The sequence below is a fragment of the Anarrhichthys ocellatus genome, unplaced genomic scaffold, assembly GCF_004355925.1.
Source record: "Anarrhichthys ocellatus isolate YVR2014 unplaced genomic scaffold, GSC_Weel_1.0 scaffold1, whole genome shotgun sequence".
NCBI lineage: Eukaryota > Metazoa > Chordata > Actinopteri > Perciformes > Anarhichadidae > Anarrhichthys > Anarrhichthys ocellatus.
In genome coordinates this window covers 15,227,302-15,246,410 of record NW_022280031.1, presented here as the reverse complement: position 1 = coordinate 15,246,410, position 19,109 = coordinate 15,227,302, and the positions used below count along the sequence as shown (strand labels likewise).

Below are 19,109 nucleotides of genomic sequence, written 5' to 3'. Positions count from 1 at the left end.
AGGAGAGCCCAACAACAGACTCCCCACTAATGCTTTTCCAGTCGCCCTCCTGTCATTGCCATTATTACCCCTCCAAGCAGCTGGGCTAAGAGACATGGAAATGCTTGTTAAAAGGGGTGGGGGAGTGAGCAGGGGGGAGTGAGCAGGGGGGAGGGGAGTGAGCATCTGAACACAATGATTACAGAGGGTGAGAGCTGTGTGTTTTGGTACATGTTTTTGTGTGTTTTCCCTTCGGGGCATGGATGCACCCAGACTGAGTCATGCTAGACTGGAGCCATGGCTCCGGCTCCCCGAGCTCCCTTTCCCTCTTTTCCTTCCCACCTCTCCTCCCACCACCGACATAACCAGCTGGGCTCCTGAAACACACACACACACACACACACATATCGGAGAGGCACTTGATGGGAGGACAGAAGGAGTGATGAAATGCCAGAAGGAGTAGGTAGGGGCGGGCAGTGCGAGGCCCACATTGAGATTGATGGCCTGCTGTAGAATCTAGCAGGTAAACACCAGTATCCCCCCCCCCACCACCACTCCCTCCTCCCCCACAGATTAAGCCACTTGTTGAAGCTGCTTCCACAAATTCCCAGTTTGCTAACACGCCCCCTCATGCTCTCACTTTGTGTCCGTCCACTTGTTTTTTCTCTTCCACTTCCTCTCCCTACCTCGCCATCCCCCCTCTCCCCGTTTTCCTTTTTCTTCCCCTGCACCGACCATCTGCGAAAGCCTTCACAGTGTCTGCGTTTAACGTGTACGCAGCATGAAAGCAAAGCAGGAGAGCTTTGAACGTTTGTGAGGCTCCTTTTTGCTGCTCGGCATCAGCGGGTTCACTCCCAGGACTTTATATCTATCACCAGTAGGTGGCGATGTGACACTTTGGAAGTGCTCCTTAATAAATATCCTCTCTTTCTTGCCCTTATTTGATCCCACCTCCCTTCAGCAAAAACTGTGTGGTTACTGCTTTGTGTGATTTCTTTTTTTGTTTGTTTTTTTGGAAGAAAAGAAAACCTGGATGTCTCAGAAGGTTTCCCAACTGTTTGATTTGACGAGATAGATGCATATGTATTTGAAAGCGGAGCACATGCAATCGACCACCGTGCTTTTGGTAGTTTGTGAGGATAAAAGCTGCTTTGCTGTTCATCATCAGGAAAGCCACAAATACAAAGGCCAGTTGTGTTTGTTGGATCTCTCGTGATGAGTCATTTACAGCACATTCACAGACTGTACTCTACATCTTTCACAGCATACATTGTGAGATCCTCCCGTGGGTAGAGCGCTATGGATTTTTGCACTTGCCATAAACAAGAGCCAACTGTACAGTCGGACGTCACTCTGAAGAAGCTCCTTGCCACTTTGGAGAACCCTAGCGGTTCACTATAGGGCAACCTTTCCCTCACCGTCTCGTGCTGTCTGTGAATGGTCTGACCTTGTTGATGTAACCCCGAGGTGGACATCGCCTCCCATCCCTCCCTCTGGAGTGACACGACCCCCGTCCGCAGAGTGAGAGTAGATCAAGTGATCGCAGCTCTCCGTGGGTTGTTTAGTCTGGACGGCAGCTGAACTCTCCGTGGCCTCGCTCCCCTCTCCCTTTCGCTTATTATGTATGTTTTTGCAATGGGCAAGCTGTTTGTTGTTTCCCCCGTCGGTGCTGGAATGCGAGTGAAAGCTGTGTGCCAGAGAGAGAGAGAGAGTGTGTGTGTGTGTGTGTGTGTGTGTGTCACCAGGGGTGGATTCTACAATCCAAATCTCAGTGCTGCATGTATTGGCCTGTGGACGGCCAAGCTTGGGGCAGATTTGTGATGTAATCAGGAGTTAATCTCCGCCCCCTTCCCCCTCTGCTCGTGTATATATCTGCAGCTCGGCCATCCTTCAGCCTCTCCAACTCCCATCTGAACAAATAATCTCATTATCAGAGAGAACAAAAGCTCCAGTTCACCTAAGCCCTCGTACTCGTTACACATCAAGACCGGCATTAAGATCCGTGCAGGACGGGGGGAAATCACATTCTCGGCCCGGCTCGGGTTACGTAACATGACTTTGTGTGTAGCTGAGCCGGTTTAAGCGGCCACCAGAGCCGCAGGGCCAACAGGCCCGCTGATGTAGACGGGGTTGGACCAACTGCCCAATGAGCGTCTGCTTCCATTCAAAAAAAAAAAAAACATCAGAATTAGCGTTTCTTGGCACGTTTGGTGACATTTCAGCATCCAAATTCCTTTCCTGCTGATTGGAAAGGATTATCTCTAATTAATATCCAGTTGTAAGGATGGCGTGACCTCAGAAGGGTTTAGTTGAATTTGCACAATCTTTAATTGTTTCTGGGAAATCTCCCTCTTAACGACCGTGTGCTGCAGAATGTGCTTGTTGTCATTTTTGTAACCTGCACTCTGATGAAGACGGATAAACCCCGAGAGCCAAATCTGTATAGCGGAGGGACACACCGCCCCTCAAAGAGAGCCCTCGACTCACTTTTTGGGATGCAGGTTGCCATGGCTACGGTCAGAAAGCAGGGTTGTGTTTCCTTGGCGACTGGGGTCTTGCCCGGCATGTGCATTAGCTTCATTGTCGCCGTCGTCTCAGACGCTGCCTGCCTGACATTCTCGTCATCCCATCTACACGCACTCACGCACGCACGCACGCGCGCGCACACACACGCACGCACGCACGCACGGGTCTGGTTCCATCTTTCCTTTTCAGTTCATTTCTCAATTTCTGAAAAAGTGTCCGTCTTTCTTTCCCTCCATCTGTTTCTTGAGACACTTTTCCCTTTTTACACCTTGCATTAAAATGCATCTCGCATCCAGATCGTATCTACATATGATTTAACCTGATTACATTTACACCTGGTATTAATAGTAGGTAGTATTAATATGGGTCTCCAGTGTCCACACTGAGATCTGATCGCTCTGTTCAGCTCAAACAACCGGACGTCACATCCTCTCCGGCCATTCTCCACCATGTGGCTTCGACGCGATACGAATTGGCAATTTTAACTTAACAGACGCTGGTTCTGGTCTCGACTCCACCCACGAGTGTTTTGACGAGCTTTCTTGCTTGGTAGCTTAGCTAAGGCCAATGGGATCAAAATTCGTTCCCGTTGCGTTTTGGGTACCTGCAATTTCATGTGGCCAAGCACTATTCGATTGTAATCCAATCACCCAAAATGCATTTCAATGCAAGGTGTAAAGGGGGGTGAGTGTCTTTTTTGAAGACTGAGGTTGGCTAATGGTTTTCCCTGCTCCCATTAGGAGCCTCTGTGCGGTGAGGAAAAGGTGGATTGACAGCATCCGAGCAGAGGGGCTAGTGAGACACCATGTCAACCTGTGGCTCTCAATTAGGAGCAGGGGCAGATATTACCCTGGGACAGCTAATGGCAGCCCACTGAGATCTGGGGGGGGGTCATAAATCCAATCATCTCTTCTTTTTTTCTTGCTTGCTTGAGTGTGATTTGGGCTCTTTGTTGGCTTGCTTGCCAACCATCAGACATGAATTCTTAATCAAGTTGCACATTTATTCATTTGAGTTTAAATTTTTTACTGAATATAAAGTCAGTGGTGTGCCCAGAGTTCCCTCCGCCACTCTCCGCCTTAAAGTGCTGACACTTCAAGAATTAAAGTTTGTTTTAGTGCAAAGCATTTGTGGTCTTGAAAGCTGTTTCAGAGGATTGTTCTCCCGGACAATAACACAATTATTCTGGAAACACTCAAGGATGCTCCAGTCTAACCTTTTCCTTTCAAATTCCAATACCTCTGCTCAGGTTGTCTGAATACAGATTAGTCGTCCAAGCTTCTTTTTGGGCTGAATATTTGCATACAATCCCAGCATTTAAAATCGAAATGCAAGCGTATACCTTTTAGTCTTCAAAAGTTTTAAAGATTTTAAGGATGTTTATCTGCTATGAACTTCATCTTCAAAGATGGTTGTGTATATATCAGCCACAGTCTAAACTGACAGCAAGCGCACTTTAAGATCACATGTTGGTCGTTTTTTTTGTTGGCCTCCATTGAGATCTTGAGTGTCTCTATAAGTACAATCACACTTAGTGGTGTTATCAGTTCTCGTGCCTGTTTTCTGTGACTGAGTTATAAGAGGGTTTGCCGGACTCTCCAACAGAAAACCCGCCAGCGGTTCCAGTCTTCTTCTTTACAATTTGCTTTTGTATTCAGCTTTGATCTTCAGGGTTGTTAGTGTTATTCCGAGGCCTCTAACTGTGTGATCTGCTGTCCCCAGCCGTTCCCTCCAGCTGGCAGCCCAGCCAGCCGTGACTGGCACATAATACCTCCTTACCTCTACCACTCAGCGGCAAAAATCAATCTTTTTTTCTTTTTTTTTTTTTTTCTCGGCTGAGGGACGTCCACTGGCTCGAAAGCAGTCTGAATAATGGTGTATTAGCTGAGAGCGGTAGATAAGGAAGTAGTCAGTGGTGGACCGGGGGAAGCAGTACTTTGTAGTGAGAAGCTTTGACATAGATAGATGGGGCCGAAAGAGCTCAGAGTGTGAAGCGTCGGTGGAAAGGAAATCTGAGTTTCTTCTGGCAGAGTGGTGCTCTTGGATCCTGCAGAGATGGTTTAAGCAGCCCTACATCCAGCAGCAGCAGTGAAATACTATTCATTGCTTAAGAGTCCTGTGTTTGGTATATTTCAGTAGAACTGTGCTATGCTGTAATTACCTGTGAGCTGTTCACTACATGGACAAAAGTATGCGGACGTTTGGCCTTATCATCCCTGTATGATTGCTGAGAAATGTCAATGCAACGGGCATTATTCATTGTTTTATGTAGGATGTCTTGACAACTACGGGATGGATTGTCATGATATTTGTTACAGATATTCGTGATACCCTGACAATCTAACCCAATGACTTTGGGGATCCCGTGTCTTTATTTACGGCATTACCAGCATGTCAAAGTTTTCTCTTATTCAGTGAAATATCTCCACATCAACCTTCCAGAACATTTGTTTATGACCAACTGCAAAACTTATGACATTCCCATCAGCCTCAAATGTACCTTTTTGTGTTTAGTGCTAATATGCAAATGTTAGCATGCTGACATTTGGCTCAAAAGCACTGGTGTCCTGAAGTTCAGCCTAACACAGCTGCTAGCATGACTGTAGCCTCAAAAGAGCGATATCGGGCTCGAAAATCCACCACTTGTGGTGCCAAATATTTGTAACACCTTCGAAAGTTCTGGTGAGAAAAGATGTGCTACAACATAAAGTTTTTGTGAAACAGAATTATCATATGCTTTTTTTCAGTCTGGTATTGACATAAAGTAAAAAGCCGGTCTGTTCTTTTTAATTCAGTGTTGTCCCGGCTGCTCTTGAAACGTCGCTGAAGGTTTTTGAGGAGCCATAGTGCGTAGTCGTCCCAACTCGCTCGACTGCTGTGTCACACTAGCCAGCTGCTCGGCCCCTCTCATTGTTTGAAGTTTTTTTTTTTCAAGCTGTAGGGTGGTGAGTCACCTGCTGGTGGGGGGGGCCGCCCTGTGGCGGAGGACCTCTCACCTCGCTCGCCTCTAGAGGCGTCCCCCGAGCCCCCCCCCCCCCCCCCCAAACAGGCTGTCCGTGTCACGGCTTGACTGACAGGTACAAAGTAACCACTGTGCGTGCCGAGGTCCAAAAGATTCACCCCTGTCACTCAGCTGTCCCGGGACAATGCCCCCCTCCCTCTCAACCCGCCTCTTTGTGTTCTCATTGAATTACAGCACGAGTTGGTTCTGTGCACTCCCGGGGTAATTGAAAACATGTGATTTAAAAAAAGGCAGGGATGAGCACCGCTGAACGTGACTCCATCCAACACTAGCATCGGTCAAATGGAGCCTGTGAAAGATGATATCGGCATGTGGCATCCTCATTATGAGGACTTAAACGTGACCTTTGTAGGTGTTAAGACCGGAGCCGGGATTTTTGAAGTTGTTGAAAAGATTGTGCCGACCCCAAAATGAAGTCATGTTCCACCAGTCGGCTGCAGACGGAGCATAGCCTTTTAAGGTGCCTCCTCTCTCTTGGCCTTGTCGGGGTGTCTCCTGGGAAACAAACTGGCTGTTGTACCTCTTCATGCTACCGTGCTGAGCATAAGGATTTGAAAAAAAAGGTCTACAAAGTCCAGTTACTCTCTTTTTGTGATATCGCTATTTATGTTGGATTTTTGGGATACCTTATTTCTTTATATTGTATCCTTACTTGCAAATCCCTAATCCAAAACTAAACCAAACTACAGACACTGCTCCAGTTTGAAGTGCCAAAACAATGTTTTCAGGATTTCCTAACACTGAGTTGGTTCATTCCTGTCCACGGAGCTTATCACAAGATTTTCACAAAAATGTTCCACAGTAACTGAGCTTTTTACTCTTCACCTTCTTCAACCAAACTGTTGGCCCACATTCATTATTGCCCCTCCGACTCCCATCTGAACAAATAATCTCATTACCAGAGAGAACAAAAGTTCCAGTTCACCTGAGCCCTCGTACTCGTTAGACATCAAGAGCGGCATTAAGAGCCGTGCCGGACGGGGGGAAATCACATTCTCGGCCCGGCTCGGGTTGCGTAACATGACTTTGTGTGTAGCTGAGCCACCAGAGCCGCAGGGCCAACAAGCCCGCTGATGTAGACGGGGTCGGACCGACTGCCCAATGAGCGTCAGCTCATTATTGCGAACTATTATTGGTTAGCTATTATTGGTTAGGAGTAATTGGGGACGCTCTTTGATCCAATAGAAACCATTCATTTTAGAGTGGTAATAATTAGTATATCAACAGAAAATTCAAAGATACCAAACTTTTCCTTGTCATATCATGGTAACGTCTTTACTGTCTTTGGCTTTTGGACTGTTCATACAAAACAAGAGATTTGATGACCTCATAGACCAAATGAATGACCATAATTATTGATCAAGAAAAATATCTTCAATGGGAATAATCATTAGTTGCTTCCCTGATTTATCTGCAAAGTATGGCAACAACTCGTAGTTATTTTCATTGCCAATTAATCTGTTGATTCTTTCTTTTAGTCCATGAAATTTCACAAAATGGTGAATAACTGCATGTCGGTTCCAACTTCTTCACATTTCAGGAACTGGAGCAAGCGAATGTTTCGCATTAACTTTTTCGCCACGGCGTAGTGTCACCTCGGGTAACCAGGTGATTTTCGAGCCTCAAATATCCTCCTTCCAATAACTCATTGCTGTCAAGTGGGTTTGAAATGTCGTCTGTAGGCTACCAGCTAAAAGACGCGTGTCCTTGGAAAGTGGGACAAAGGCTAGGTATCCCATTATTGGAGGGGGGTTGGGGGTTCCATTGGCATTCTTTCTTCACATCTACAGTATATCTGTCTGCAGCGGCTCCCTTCTGTCACGAAGTAAACCACCACAGGCAACGATGATGTCTTGGTACACACACACACACACACACACACTCAGGAGAGAGGTGTTGCTTTCGGGGAGTCTCCGGGCTCATGAATGTGTGCTCTGTTCTCATTACTACCCTTGATTACCTTAATCCTCCGTCTGAACTCGGGGCTGTCACACGCACCGAGGGATCCGAGAGGTCAAAGATCAAGCCACCCCCCTCTGCTCGCTCCTAAAACCACTGTCTCCTCATTAAACCACAGCCATCTTTCCCTTCTCTCCCTCCTTTCCCCCGCATTAGCACCCCCAACCCCTGCCCTTTTCTTGTGTCTCCCTCCCCTTGCTCTCCTGCTCCTCACCAAAGAGAAGACGGTTCTCTCTCCCGCTCTTAATGGACACGGTATACTATTAGCATCACCGCAGCAGTGTGCTCTGTGAAGGCAGCATTTGCAGGGTACTTCAGCGCAAATGAAGTCGAAACGAGATGGAAATTACAGACTTGGGTTGCTTAAAAGCACGCTTCAATTTTTTGAAGTGGGAGAAGTGTGGAGTGTGTGTGATTTTCAATCAAACACACTCCTTCTGAAGACGTGTTGGTGGGAACAGTTCTCGAGAAACTATATTTGGGTTAATGATGCTCGGAGCATCAAAGGAGAAACCTGCACTTTGGGGCCATTTTCCAATTCCCAGTTTGATGTGAGATGCACTGAGCCCACTGGCTGGGTCTGAAATGAAATGCTTTCAACCATATTGAATATTAGTATTTTCTTGTTGTCCTGCCAGCCAAATGTGTCACCATAACTGAAGCACATTATGTCCTTCATTCACTCAAGCCCAGCATACTAAAAAACAAAAAGAGGCTTCGTTATGAATCGTTATTAAAAGCTCTCATACTTTTGTCTGTTTGGAAAATAAACAGGAAAATAACAGCATGAACATACTTTTGCAGTTGCGTTCAAATGTTCATTTTAATTCATAACTCTCTGAATGCTTTGCATAGCATTAGGACACTTTCTGAAAAACACATGAATGCTTCTATTTGCATTTTTAGAACCACTTTGCACAATCATTGCAGTACATCTATTGACATATGTCACAAATTAATTTTCCATTCGGGATAACGGAATTAGCATTCGGTTCGTTAAAAGGCTGTTTAGGGTAATCGTTGGATCACGAGTGGAGAACGGGGACATTGCACAGACTTGAGAGTTCCTGAGAGTCGGTAATTAAATTTACTTCGGACAAATCTGGTGTGTATCGTCATGAGCAGATGTGTCATGGGAAGCATTTGAGAGGAGTTTATTGCCAAAATCACATTCAGTAACGACTTCTCATGACTGTTAGCATAAACAGCAATGTAAAATTCTGCCACATTTAAACTGCTACTTGCTTCTACGGCAATTGTGCATTTTTTACTGGTCACAAATTTGTAGCAATTTTGACAATGACGCTAAATATTGATAGTCATCTCATAATCTGAAAATGTATAAACTAAATGCATTTTAAGAAATTTGACAGCATTTGCAGCTTGACCTTTACAGCCTGATGTTTCTTTTCCCCCGATGAGAACAATGCAATCTTCCAGTATGTAATCTTTTAAAGCCCAACCCTGGGGCTACATGTGAAGGATAAAGCATTAAGAGCAAGGACAGATAAGCTGAAGTCACCATATCAGCGTTAAATCTGTTGCTCAAAGACATTTTAACGTTCAAGGAGAAAATTAATTTGACGGTTTGGTCGAATCCAAAAGGTCAGCTGTCATCATCAAACCAAAATTGTCTCGGGTATCCTGTGGGATTTCTTAGCCAATGATGATATCTAGTGTATAACTTGTCATTGCACACCTTTTAAAAGTCCTATAATAGTTAAAGATACAGTGTTCATCTAAAGCACAATGTTGCCAACCATTACATTGGAGGCTTCCTATGTGTGGATGTTAAAAAGCCCAGAAAGCAAATGGTCTGAACCATTTTTCTCTGCCAAGGGAACATGGAGAACAAGTGTCGTGGTTAAAAGCTCTTCCATCTTGCCTGTGTATTACCTCTGCATGTAGAGGTTTATGAAGTCAACTGTCATTCACGATGATCCATACGTCCACTGGAGTCTGACACGTTTGAACATCTCCCGCTTTCAAATTACCGACTGGCTCGGCAAAAACAACAGGGTGGCTGTGAATCGGGCCCCCACTGCCCAGAAGGCCTCGGAGGTCACTGCCTCGGCCCATCTCACGGGTCGCGGGGGGGTCACGCAGAAAAGAGATTTACCGAGCGGTCGAGACATCCAGTTAGCATCGCTAGCAATTCCATTTAAACTCTCGTGGAGTGCTTAAAAGACATTGTGTGTAAAAATAACATTGTCCGCCTCCAGGGTGCTGGGTCCCATTCGTCAAAGCCGACTTTGTGCAGTTAAACCCGGCCATCCGTCTGACTTTTGAGACGTTTGAGTGATGTCAGCCAACACGTCAGTCAGTTACCTCTCAATGACCCCCGCTCCCACTCAGAGCTTTTCATTTGGAAGAGCACTGTAATGTAATGAGATCGAGGGCTGAACATGGACCTTTGGCTATAACTCACTCTTCGGAACCTCTCGATCAAACAGGTTTACACCCCCCCCCCCTTACAAAACTAAATGTGCCGTTACATATAGATATTGTCAAGGGGTCTGCTTTTATTTGATAATAGTTGCAAGTTCCTTTCTGCAGCTGCCAATGGCTGTGGAAAATGTGAACACATCCAGCCTACCTTCATGTTGTAAGTAAATCGTAATGATGTGTGTCCCTGGTCTTGGTGTGGGGGGGGGGGGGGGGGGGGGGGTGGACTGGTCTCAGTTTCACCCATGTCCTGTTGATGTCGCTGTCTGGATTCATAGTAGTCTCTTCTGGCTCTGTCCAGCTTGCTCTTATAATCATGAAGGCGGTTCTGGTTGTATTAGATGGGTTAAAAGGATGGATGGAAAAGTTCCAAATAGCTAAAAGACCTCAGGCATCACCCCGGGTGTTAGGGTGTTTTGCATATGTGCCTTGTCTCACCCAGGCTTTCCCCATGGGACTTTATTTTGGAAAGAAATCTGTACAGTACTCGAAGGCGAGAGACAAATAACTCTTTGGTCCCGTTTTTTATTGTGCCATGAATTACACATGTGATGTTTGTCAATTTAAAGCAAAATCTTCGGCTCGGTGAACCACATCTCTCGTCTCGCACAGTGCACTTCACCAGCATGCCCGTTAACTTGGCTTGCACATGTGTAACGTTTAGCTTACCTGATGTGTTTTATTCAACGGCTCTTTTTACCTGAAAGAAGAAGGAGCGAGACCTGTTTGTCTGAGTACGACCCGGTACCGTAGCTTCAGCCCCAGACGTCACTTACGCGACTTTTAATTATGTAGTCTTTCAAATTAAGTCTTGTACTTCAACAGTTCAATGACGAAATGAGACTTTCTTGACTAGCACAATTATCTTTTCAACTGAGAAACATCATATGAGTAATTCATGGCCCAATTCAAAATGGATCAAAAAATGATTTGTACACTGCAGACTTTGCCTGTCTATTGGAAGCAATGGTTGCTGAAAGACGACTTCTGCAAGATTGAACGGCCAACCGTGCGATTAATGAACCACAGCTGTAAATAACAATAAAAAGTGATCTTTAAACACTCAAACACTCCGATTGCCTCTCTGCAGTCTCGGTCCAGAGCCATTTCTCTTTGAGCGCCCACCTCTGCTGGCTGTATCAGCAGTGTGTGTGCGCCCACGCGCCTCCTCACTCTGCAACCAGTGTAGCTGGAGGCTCTTTCGTTGGTGACTCTGGCTGCCAACATGCCGCGGCAGCCGGGAGCGATGAAGGCTTTTGGGAATTTACTGGTGACAGGAACTCTGCATGGAGTTGGCAGAGTTGACCTGCAGGGACCCTCGGAGTGGAGTCACATCACCGAAGTAGACGGGATGAAATATTAACTCTTTTTAATATCCTGCCTAATAACTGTGTTGACACGCGCCATGAGTTACCTCCTGCAGGAATGTCATGGCATTTGGATAATTAGCTGTAAATATTATTTTATTATACCTCGCCATCATAACGTATTTTTTATAGTACCAAAGGTTAGGCGGTAATGTTACCTGGCTTATTATGGAGCTAAATACAGGTGTGTTATAGGTGGTGGTGGGTTAAAAGGGACCCGACCAAGAGAATCGCTGCAAGAGCCAGTGTGTCTGCACAGAGACCAATTAATTTACACTTCAAGTCATCCCGCCCGCATGCCTGCATCCACTTGGCACAAATACTTGGCTCATTTAGAAAAGCCAGAACGCTCTCCTCCATATACTCCTTTGCGAGTGATGTTTGTTTTTGTTTGAAGAACCTGACAGAGTTTTCTGTTTTGAGAAGTAAGTGGGGTAATGTTCCCGCTAGTTGGTAGAGGGACAGAGGTCCCAGTCTGATGAACACACACACAAACTGATAATTGCTTTTGCGTCATGTTTGTGTACACCACCTCCTCGGTGGCCGCACTGCAACACATGCCTGAAGCATGTGTTTTTTTTAGGGTTTTTTTTTCCAAGCTCCAAAATATGAAGATGATTTTAAACAGCACAGAGTGAAATTCTTTGCATTTTACTGTCAGGCTTTGGATAATGGGAAACAGCCTCGGGGAGCTTGAAAAACAGGTTTAGAGATTTTTCTGTGAACCGAAATCGAAATCCCCCAAAAAATCCAGTGTCATACATTGGGATTTCAACACATCAGTCGTGTAAGCATCCCCTCATAATTAAGTAATTACACTGAAGTGATAGCGATGGCATTATTAGTTGTTTGAGTCTCCAATTAAACAGTTTCGGTGGCTGTCATTCCTGCTGGCTGGGCTCCCTGTTGGCACAGGATCTGGCTGGCAGTGTAAATAGCAGTACAAAGCTGACAGCTGTCTGATAAATTATGCACAGCCCAGTGTTTCAGAGGTGGATACACACACACACACACACACACACACAGGCACCCACATGCATACACAGATCCTCATGCCGCTCAGGCCCCAGCGGTACAGTTGAGAGGGACTGGAGACTCATTAAACCCCGTCCCCTCCTCTGTGGTTACCGAGCGTCTCTCCGTCTCGCGTGTCCGTCGTCTTCGCACCTTCTTTTTAACATCCCTTGTGTTCGCTCCGGCTCCCTCTTTCTGCTCCCGTTCGCTCATCTGGTATCTCCATTAACACGGGGGCATTGTAGCTCCCCTCTCCTCTCGTATCGTCTACAGATTAGAGGGCTGAAACCAAACCATTTGAAGGGGGACAAATATATATACAGCCAAAATCAACTCGGTGGAGGCCTAATCCCGGTCTACAGGGAAAATCAATGCTCCAGACAGGAGTCTTATTCAGCAGTTCAGTGTGACATCTTATTTGTTCTGCGCACGAGCAAACTTTGCTTAGTTCCACTTTATAATAAAGCAGTGAAATTATCCAGGAAACCTTGTAAAGGTTCCATAATTTGTAGCTGATGGCTTTATTAAAGTTCGATCGATAATTATCTGCTTTATAGGTTCATTGTAAACCATTATTAATAACGTTTGGTTTGCTCCAGCATAACACTTGATCTTGCTTTTAACACTTAATGAAATACTTCATTAAAGGGGAATTCTGGGGATTTAGTTTTGAATTTGCTAAAAACAGATTAAAAGATAAATGGTCGAAATCGAGCAGCAGCCAAGATGGTTTCACTTGCGATCTCTAGTATGGATCCAGCTCCAAAAATGCTGGATCCCACATCCTCCATAATATCACTACCTATAACTGCAGACTCAGTGACTTTTTGTCAAGTGAAAAACACCAACTTCATAAAGGGGACCTTACTAGAAGGTGGTACACTTGGCTTTAAGTAGCGTCCCACTTGAGACAAGTCTGTCCCTGCAGTCATGTCGGAAAAAGGGAAATTTAAGCATCTGCCTGTTTGTGTTACTCAGCATTTGTGGTTTCACCCCACAAAAATAATACAGTTGACAGTGGAAAGTCCGGATTTTTTCTTTCTTCTGGCCTCAAGTATTATGACGTGAAGTGGCGTTAATCCAGCTTCTGCTGATGCACAAAACAATGACTCTCTATACAAATGAGAAGCCACACTAGGACATTCCCTTCATGGATTCACAATATGTGGCCAATTTAGTTTTCCCCTCGTCACTCTATCGTTCCTCGTCCTCCCTCCTCCCTCCCCTCATCCTGCCGTCTGGACAGTGCATTAGAGTCGTGCGAGAGGACCTGGACATCATGCTTTTTCCTTGTGTTATCACAATCAGCCATCGGTGTCCTGTTTCTCCACATGTTGCCACGTTGTCACCTTCTGCGTTGTCTCCACTCCCTGTTAAGTCCACCTTTTAAAAAAAACAAACATCTTTCTCCGTTCGTATCATCGAGATTTGGCTTCCCACGATGTAGAGATACATGGCTTGGCATTTTGCCACGTGCCAAGATGAAATGCTGAGGTCAGGTTACATTAATTTCGGCGGACCTGCAGTGCCTCCATCATGTGGACTGAAGACAGTGAGGGTTAATGGATATGCAATTACTCCCCAGTCACACACTGTAAAACTTGAGATAATCATAAAAGGTATAGTTTCTTTGGAAACGTGCTTTATCACCATTTTGCTCAGTTGTGCGTTTAACTTGCAGTGGTTTGAACCACAGGCGGTGCCTAAAATAAATAAAAAGAGTGGCCTGTGTGGAAAAGTTGAAACAGAATTCACTTTTGGAAAAATGCAACACAATGTCAAGCTGCGGTGGCCAATCACGTGACCAGCGATCCAGAGCTGTGCAGCCAGCCATGAGGGAACAAAAGACTTTGTGCCTAGAAGACTTCGTGCTTCGTGTTGTAGCGCTGCCACGCCTGATTTTGGCCCATCCCAGACTATTTCTTGACCAGCAAAGAAATAGTCCTGCACATACCGTAAAAAGATCATTTGTGCTCTTCCTTGGGTCCCCAGCAATGCACCCGCCAAGTGTGAAGTAGATCAGGTGAACGGTTCTGGAGATACGCGAAGGACACACAGGCAGACAGACGGAGATTCCTGGCTTTGTAGTTGGATGTGAGGAGCATAAAGAGCTCAGAGGGTGGGGAGACGATGTGTTAGAGACACCGTACGCCATCTGATCCCACCGCGGCTCTAGTTAAAGCCTTGACTCCTAAACTGGGCCCAGTGGGACGCCGAAACAACACCAGGCATTCTCTATAAATATCAATGATCCAACCAAGCATAGATCAAATGCACAGGATCCAAGCGCCACGTTGCTAATTGGTAGGGGATGTGGTAACCTCTAGCCCTCCTGTCTCTATTAAAAAATAGTAAATGTGGATGCTGATGATAACAAACCGCACGACATTGTTATCGTTTGGTCTCGCTCACGCTGAGATAGGAACCTCCGAACACTGTGTCACCGTCTGGACCAGTAATGAATGAAAGCTGAAGTGTGCGTGTTTCTCTCCGCTGAGCCCACAGATCAAACCTCAGGGACGGAGGAGAGGGGGGGGGGGGTTTCGTCACCAGCGAGGGCAAGACATTTAATCAGCACCTGCAAAATTAAATCACTGAACACAATGACGGCCAGTGTGCATTCAGGTTCTCTGCTCTGTGTTTCACTCCGGCTGATTATTCATTAATACACAGGTTTTGGGGTTTTTCCTGCAACAACTGCCATAATCTTTAGTGCGGCCGTTCATATCCGAGCAGCATCTGCGTTTTTTTTTTGACTTTGTGAATTGGACAATCTCAGTGTGAGAGCGAGATTAGCCGATCCCAGCCCCGGGCACAACAGCACGGCTAATGTGAGCGTAGAATTAGTTCGTCATGCTGCTGCTGGATGAAAGTGTGAGCCTCGCGCCCGGACGAGCAAAGCCTGCAGTAATTATGAATGATTGTTAAGTTCACACAGATACCTTCGCCGTTTGCCCGAGGCAACGTTTTGTCACCATCGCTTCTTCTGCCTGAAGGATCTCATTTTAGGATCTCTCTCTTTTCTTTCTTTTTTTTTGATTTTCCAGTGCTCTGCGTGTTCATGGTTGTGGGAAAAAGATGAGGATTTATTTGAACACAGCCTTTGGTTAACAGCTGTTGGACGGAATACAAATATGGATTAAATGGGAAAGTGAAATCTCATTAGCCAAAATCCCATCCAAGTATTTTTATGTAAATTATAAATTGTGGAAGTGAATAGAAATGGTGAATTCTGAGAGAGTAAAAACTTTGCTCAGGGGTGCTTTTTCAGCCAATACACAAATTGTGCCCGAACAACCTGCGGCAGTGCATTTAACAAAATACCGCAGCGGTGTTTGTCGCCAAAACCTTCCAGAAATGCTGGACATACATTCACACCAATGGACAACCTGAGAGCAGCTTTCATGTTGCTCGGTGTCTCTGATGTGGTTTTATTCCACGTGATGTGAAGCCTTCGCAGTTTGTCTTCTGTGGTATTTGAAAAGATTTGCATAACATTTTCTTTACATTTGACTGGAAACCTTCGAGCCTCACCAAAAAAAAATGCAGCTGTCTCGAAAAGGGTGCAGGAAGGAAGTGTGGAAGCGCTGATAGATAGGGATCAGCGGACACATCTGGCAGGAGGAAATCACCAGCAGGCGTGGTTCCATCCCCCTCCTGCCACGGAGCCTATCCAGGTATGTGGCTTATCGCCGCGGAATTAATTGAACCGAAATCGCAGCGAGAGTGGGATTGAATCATGAAGGGGTGAACAGAGACACCATAGGGTCAATTACTGCACCCTGGTTCCATTAGCTGCGTTTCCACCAAGATGTTTCTCGTGATTTTAGGCCCGGGACTACTTTCTTTAGGAACTAAAAGGTTCCTTCTGCCTATTGCTGTCTGCAGTTCCATATATCATCATTCTGATAATCAAATCACCGCCGCGCTGTCTCTCTCTCTTCTACCTCTCTCCTTTGCAGCTCGCTCGCAATTTCTTTCTTTTTTAAATGAGTCGGAAAGCAGACAGAAAAGCCCCAACTTTACTTTTAATGTAATCAAACAAAGAGAAATTCTCTCCCCATCGTCCTAAAATGGTCCTAAATCTTGTTGGTTTTATAAATGAAGCACGAGTTGAAGCAGCGGCGCTGTGTGTGTGTTTGACTAATCGGGGACAATCATCACTTCAAACCCAACCCCGAAAGTTCCTGTACTTTCAGAAAGTACCACCCTTGAACAGAGCCTTTTTCGTCCCAGGAACTTTACTTCGACCCTGGTCCCTGCGGTCGAAAAGCACTTCTTTTAAAAGGTTTCCAGTCTTTGGGGAAAGTTCCTGCGTTCCAAAAGGGTTTATTAACTCTGTACCACGTCTTCTGCCTGTAGAAATGTAAAGTGTTCCATCTCTGACCCTTACGGATTCATTGCCCTGAAATGTCTTCAATGTGTCTTTGGTCGGCTGTGTGTGTGTGTCCACCAGAGCACACAGCAGGACAGATGCCAGGTCTGCCTTATGGAGACATACCTGTTGTCTGCACACAGGGCAGCAAGAAGGACCCAGAGAACGTTACCGTATGGTGCTGAGCACAAGACGCTCCGCTGGGTTGAGGGCTTGTTGTGCCTGCACTGGAGAGGGACAGCATAAACATGTAGCTGGTTTATTTGTTTCACCTGGCTTTGGGCCTGTGTATTTGGAGAGACAGGAAAGAATGCACAGTCTCTTTCTGCTGGATTAGTGTACCAGAGGTCACCAAGCGCTCATTTAACTGGGGCACGGCAAAAGGGTTTGAATCACAAGTATGTGGAGCTCGATCCTGAAATCATGGATGAAGGTCTTCTTGTCCCACTTTGGATTTCAAACTAAAAGTAATTTAATAAGGAGGACTTCATCTCACACGTTGGGCCCCCCCCCCCTCATGAATAATCAATGAGCGGCCGCTTAATAAACATGAGGAGGGGGGCGTGTGCTAGGCCGAGCTCTGGCTGCTGGGCCCCGTGAAGCTCAGCAGAAAGCTGGAGGGACGTCGAAGAGGGAGGGAGCATGTGAGGCGAGGAAGGGTAGGGGGGGTAAGAGAGAGAGAGAGAGAGAGAGAGAGACGAGGCTGAGCGGAGAGATCCAGCCACAAGCCGGGGGTGGGAAGCCAATCCTGTCGGCCCCCTCAGAGTTGTCGTGTGTCTGCGAGCGGACGGAGGCAGTCCGTTGAGGGAGCAGAAGGAGAACAGATCTGCTTCCACCGTCTCGAGTGGCCGGAGGGGGGGGGAGCCTGGATGGTGTGATCTCCTCCACCATGGGATGCAGCCTCTGTACCCTGCAGAAGCCCGAGGAGCATTATAAACTACTCTATGAAGTCTGCCAGGTACTGTGACCCTAGCCTCTGGAGGAAAAGACAACCTCAGGGACTCTTTTCAGGTTGTCTGATTGTACTTTTTGTCCTGTTTTCGGCAAAAGCCACAGTCAGTTTTAGGCTTGTTTTGTATTGTGACTTTTGTTTGCGCTCATGTCTCCGGGGGTCACCGGCTGAGTGGGAGCGGAGGGTGGAGGAAAGTGGAGTGGAGTGTGGAGCTCCTGCAGCTGAGTAGCCTGAACTCTGGCCGCGAGGGTCAGCGAGAGGTGGCGCGGTGCTCTTTAAAGGAGGAGGATGGGGGGCGGGGGGGTGGTGGTGATGAAGAGGTGACAGCTCTCTCAATGTGTCTGCTAGTGTGTGCGCCGATCACTGCCCACCTCCTCATTGTAGACTGAATGCTGACTCGGAGCTTTCCGGCTTTAACGCCGGTTTGACTTTAACACACACAGAAAAAAAAAGTTTATATTTAACACTGCCGTGCTTGTGTTGCACTTTTTTTATTTTAAACCAGAGAAAATAGAGCCGAGCGTTGTTGTAGATGCACCATTAACACAGAGGGAGCGTTTTCACCAGAGCATGGACTGGTTCTTGTTGGGGGGGGGGGGGGGGGGGTTTAAGTGCCCTTTAAACCATACTTTAGTACAAACCTGATACCATGAATTGGTTGGTTGATTAATTGAGCAAAGATGGCAAACATGTTCTGGTTCGAGCTTCTATAAACTACTTGTCTTTGTTTTATATTGTTGTAAATTGAATATCTTTGATTTTGGACAGTTGGTCAGCCAATGCTGACAATCTCAAGACATCAACGTGGGCTTTATTTTATAATAACGGATAAGTGGGCGATTCAAATAAATATTCTTGGTTAAGGATATTTGAATTTGCGTGATGGATTTATGAGTAAGCCATGACAGGGTTTGTTTGTTGATGCACTCGTGTTGAAAATGATCAAATGCTCTTTTTGTTTTTCTCCTCAGACATTCAGAATCTAATACCTTTCTGTCTGAATCAGGTGAACTCAGTATGAACCCACCTTTTCCAATTCCGTTCTCAAAAAGCATTTGAAGAAAGAAATGGAAAGAAAGAAAGTCATAATGAAACTTTTATTCTCTGATCCGTCAGTGGAGAACATGTGCGTGTACCGTGACTGGCGTGTGGTGCCCACCGAACAAAACCTGCAGCATGTTGCCGTTCTTCCTCAACTCTAATTGAGACGGCTCACTCAGACCGCCGGGTTATTCATGTGAGAGTGTTTGGATTCAAGTGGCAGTCGGGTCTAATGAGTGAAAGCATCTACCAGCAGACGGTGTACGAGTCTGACAGACTGTGTTGCACATCTTTTCTCCTCGTTCTTTTCATCCGTGATGGACCCCGGCCAAGTGTTATCCTCCAATCACACCGAATTACATCTCCATTTGCTGCACAGGGTGCCGGGTGGCTAGTGGCTGGTTTAAATGAATGTAATGATCGAGCTCT

At 46.0% G+C, this 19,109-nt stretch overlaps 1 protein-coding gene across 4 annotated transcripts in view; it reads left to right on the top strand.

Moving 5' to 3' along the window:
* Positions 1-19,109, top strand: part of pdzrn3b (PDZ domain containing RING finger 3b) — an 88,371-nt gene that overhangs the window by 53,423 nt on the left and 15,839 nt on the right. The window contains exon 1 of one of the 4 annotated variants that reach the window (XM_031853957.1): positions 10,155-17,645. The exons of the other annotated variants lie outside the window; for them this stretch is intronic. Within the exon in view, the coding sequence (XP_031709817.1) occupies positions 17,577-17,645 (69 nt within the window). The 5' untranslated portion in view covers positions 10,155-17,576. Of the gene's footprint in view, positions 1-10,154; positions 17,646-19,109 lie in introns of those variants that run through there. 4 annotated transcript variants of the gene reach the window in all.